Raw genomic sequence first — 3782 nt, forward strand, 5'->3', positions numbered from 1 at the left:
CACCTTGAGAGGTGAGATGATTAGCAAATTTATTATATTAAGGAGCATAATAGGTTTGAACAAAAAAAAAAAAAAAAAAAAAACCATATAGTATAACCTAATTTAATAAACTTACTTGAAATTACATTTTATTTTATTTTTTTTACTTCTATTCAAGTGGACACTTTTATATATTCTAGTCTAAAAACACGTGCTTCGCATGTGGGTAATAAAAAATAATTTTTTTAACATTTTATAAAATATAATGGAAAAATTTTAAATAAATTAGAAAAAATATATAAAATATAATGAAAAAAATTTAAATAAAAAAATCTATAAAAAAAATGTATATTTATCAACCTCTAACGATTGTCATAAATATTGAAAAGTTAAAAAATATACATTCTATTTTAAATTTATAACACTTATTTCTTTGCATAATATTAACTTATGTATCATCCTGGTCTATGAAAAAGAAGACAAAGAAGGTAGCTGAAAATTGTGAGTTCAAACAGATATTATAGATGATAGCAAACTCATGGGGAGGAAAAGACTAATAATATTGCATCAATGAAATCCAGTCATACAACTTAACAATCTATACATCTTTATTTCTCTAATCATACACACCAAACAAGAAAACCACACATCACAGTCATAATTAACCCAATATATATATATATATATATATATATATATATATATATATATATATATATATACATATATATTAATTACCGGGAAGACTGTAGTAGGCCTGAACCCCAGTAAGAAATAGTATCAAAACAGCAGCAATGAAAGCCGTGACAGTCCATGGAGACCTGAAATGTATGTGACGGACTTCAGCTATCCAAGTACTCACTTTCCTGTCGTAGTGTTCCTGAATACTAGCTTTCACATGTCCATAAACTCCGGTACTTACCACGTCGTTGGCGATGTCGTTGAAAATATGGGCCACATCTTCATCGCTACCAAGACAGTTGCGGAGAATGTGCTTAGATCTCAGCTCCTTCACATCCTCTGCATGATCAATGAGTTCGTAAAGGAAGCATATATAAGAAGTGACCGTATAGTCATGTGGGGCATCTGGACACATTTCGTAGGCTACAATGTTCAAGAACCTGGACTTCGTGAAGTCATCAACGATTATTGGGGGAAGATTCAGGTAGCCACGGAAGAAGTAGGAATTGAAAGAAATGTCTGTCAAGAATCTCGTTCTACTTGATTGGAGATGGATCCCGGCAGCTTTAAGCTCCTTGATGTTTCGAAAAGACTGCCGAATGCCTCGTTGTTTGCCTTTTTTACATGGGCTACAGAACCGCCCACATATTCCTTGAGACGCCGACGACTTTCCTTTTTTATCAGGTGGCCGCTCTTGTTCGGGCTGACTCTGGCCTAGGAGAGCACTTCGCAAAAGGCCGAGGATATGAGAGGCCTCTTCCAGATGTATTTCTAATGTCGACTCTTCTAGCCTTCCGTTGTCAGTGACGAATTTTTTTATCATCTCTTCCATTGTTAAACCATCATTGAATTTTGCTCCCTCAAAAATCAACTTGAGAACTCCAAAGGGAAGTTGGTTCTCCAGCAAGAACAAGTCCTGCATCACAAAATTTATATGGTGTTCTCTAAGAAACTTTCTCAGATCTTTCCGGCGGATGAATTGTAGTAAAGAACACCCATCCAGAAGCATCATCCAGGCGAGTGCCTCATTATCATACTTGATCGTCGGTCTCTTATTATAGCACTTCCTCACTGCCTCGATATTACTTTCAATTTTTGTGTACAATGCTTCGATTTCCTGGTTACTATCAGCCAGGAAGTTTCGGGCACATAGAGGCTTGATCATTTGCACTGGGTGAAGGTGGGGCTTGCCGTGGTGGTAAGGACCGATTGAAATTACCCTCGGTTCGTACAATTTCTTGAAATCCTGGGTCCCCCTCAACAACTGAGGAACCTTTGTTATCCTTCGCCACTGGCTTTGAGATTGAGTGCTTTCTTCTGCCTTTTTGAGACTCAATCCAATTCTTCACCCTAGGACTAATTTCAACAATGTCAATCCTGTGCTCCTCAGGTTCGTGGCCAGTTTGGCCACTGTTCCTGCTTGGTTGGCCGCCTTCTAGTTCTCTCTCTCCATTAACGTTCCTCCTTCCTTGCTGCTCTTCCATGGAATAGTGCTTTCCGGAACCAAACATAGTCTTAAAATAAATTAGTTCACGGGGAAACTGTGGGGATGGATTCCGGCCAGGATATATTTGCAATCAAATGCAATTATTGTCCTTTCATGGAAACTGTTGGGATGTGCAGTTTAACTAAGTTGGCGAGTAGCAGCAATAATTCAAATACTTTTTGGTACGCATGTGGGCCAAGATCGATGACTACAAAGTTTAAACATTATTCTTATTAAAAAGAACAATAAATAATGATATTGCAACCATGTATGGACCCTCCAAGATGCTGACACGTCACCAATTTATATTCAATAACTCACCCTACCAAAAAATCTCTCTCCTGGCTGGCCCCAATTTGTGTTCAAGTGATGAGATTGAAAGTGAACGACAAATAACTATAGAAAATGATTACAAGAGGAAAGAATTAAAAATTTATTATATCATCTCTTATTCGAATATTACATAATTTCTTATTTATTATCACTTGACCTTGATCGAATAGAAATTGCTCAAAGTAAAATATGGAAATTTTTTGCGATTTGATTACTCAAATATAAAAACTACAACTTGATTTGTATCTCTCAATAATATCTTTAACCTTTTAAAATCTTTAAATCGGATAAGTTTGATAAAAATATTTGTAATTTGATCTCATAAATTTTACAAATTTTAATTGTTTTTCCTTCTTTATAATACTTTCAAATAAAATAATATCTTGATGTATTGACTTCAATCTTGGAAAGTTGGAATTTTTTTTTTTTATATATAACGTAATCGCTCATTTATCGTCCATGTAAATATGATATGTTGGTTCCTTTTATGACAAATTAAGCTCCTTCGATAATTTTATGAACTAAAATGGTATGATATACATATCATAAACAAATTCTATTTCACAAGGTTATATATATATATATATATATATATATATATATATATCTTTATTTCTCTAATCATACACACTAAACAAGAAAAAAAAACAACACATCACAGTCATAATTAACCCTATATATATATATATATATATATATTAATTACCGGGAAGAGCGTGGTACAATAGTAAGTATGAACCCAAGTAAGAAATAGTATCAAAACAGCTGTAACGAAAGCCATGATAGTCCATAGAGACCAGAAAATGATAGGATGTGCAACTATCGCCCTTTAATTGAGTTGGCCCTCCTAGAATTGATGAGTAGCAGCATTGAAAGGTTGTCTTCGTGCCTTCCATGCAATATCTCAATACTTTTTTATACGCATGTGCGGCAAGATGAGTAGTAAATTCAAACATTGTCCTTTCATGGAAACTGTTAGGATGTGCGGCTATCACCCTTTAATTGAGTTGGCACTCTAGGAATTGATGAGTAGCAGCATTGATTGAATATGGGCTAACATTAATTGAATAATTTGTATTTGCAAAAAAACAGGTCAATGGATAGTCTACTATATAATGAGCTCAATTAACTAGTAATCATATTTGGATTGAGTTTTGCATATTTTGAGTAGAAGCTCAATTGAGTGGTAAGTGTAAGCTATGGGTCTCATTGAAGCCCATTATGGGAGGGCCCAATGAGAACCCAATATTGATTTATGCTAAGTCTCCTCTCTAATTTAGATGAGAGGTCTTTCTGTTTGCCA

General features: G+C 34.6%; 1 protein-coding gene across 1 annotated transcript; it reads right to left on the minus strand.

The window, feature by feature from the left end:
• Window positions 1–682: 682 nt before the first annotated feature.
• On the minus strand, window positions 683–2171 carry LOC117930620 (putative UPF0481 protein At3g02645). The gene is made up of 2 exons (XM_034851253.1): window positions 2044–2171; window positions 683–1991 (listed from the first exon to the last, which is right to left on the minus strand). Exons 1-2 carry the CDS (start codon window positions 2169–2171, stop codon window positions 710–712), a joined length of 1410 nt encoding a protein of 469 aa, XP_034707144.1. The 3' UTR covers window positions 683–709.
• Window positions 2172–3782: the final 1611 nt, after the last annotated feature.

Source organism: Vitis riparia, chromosome 14 (genome assembly GCF_004353265.1).
Source record: "Vitis riparia cultivar Riparia Gloire de Montpellier isolate 1030 chromosome 14, EGFV_Vit.rip_1.0, whole genome shotgun sequence".
Lineage (NCBI taxonomy): Eukaryota > Viridiplantae > Streptophyta > Magnoliopsida > Vitales > Vitaceae > Vitis > Vitis riparia.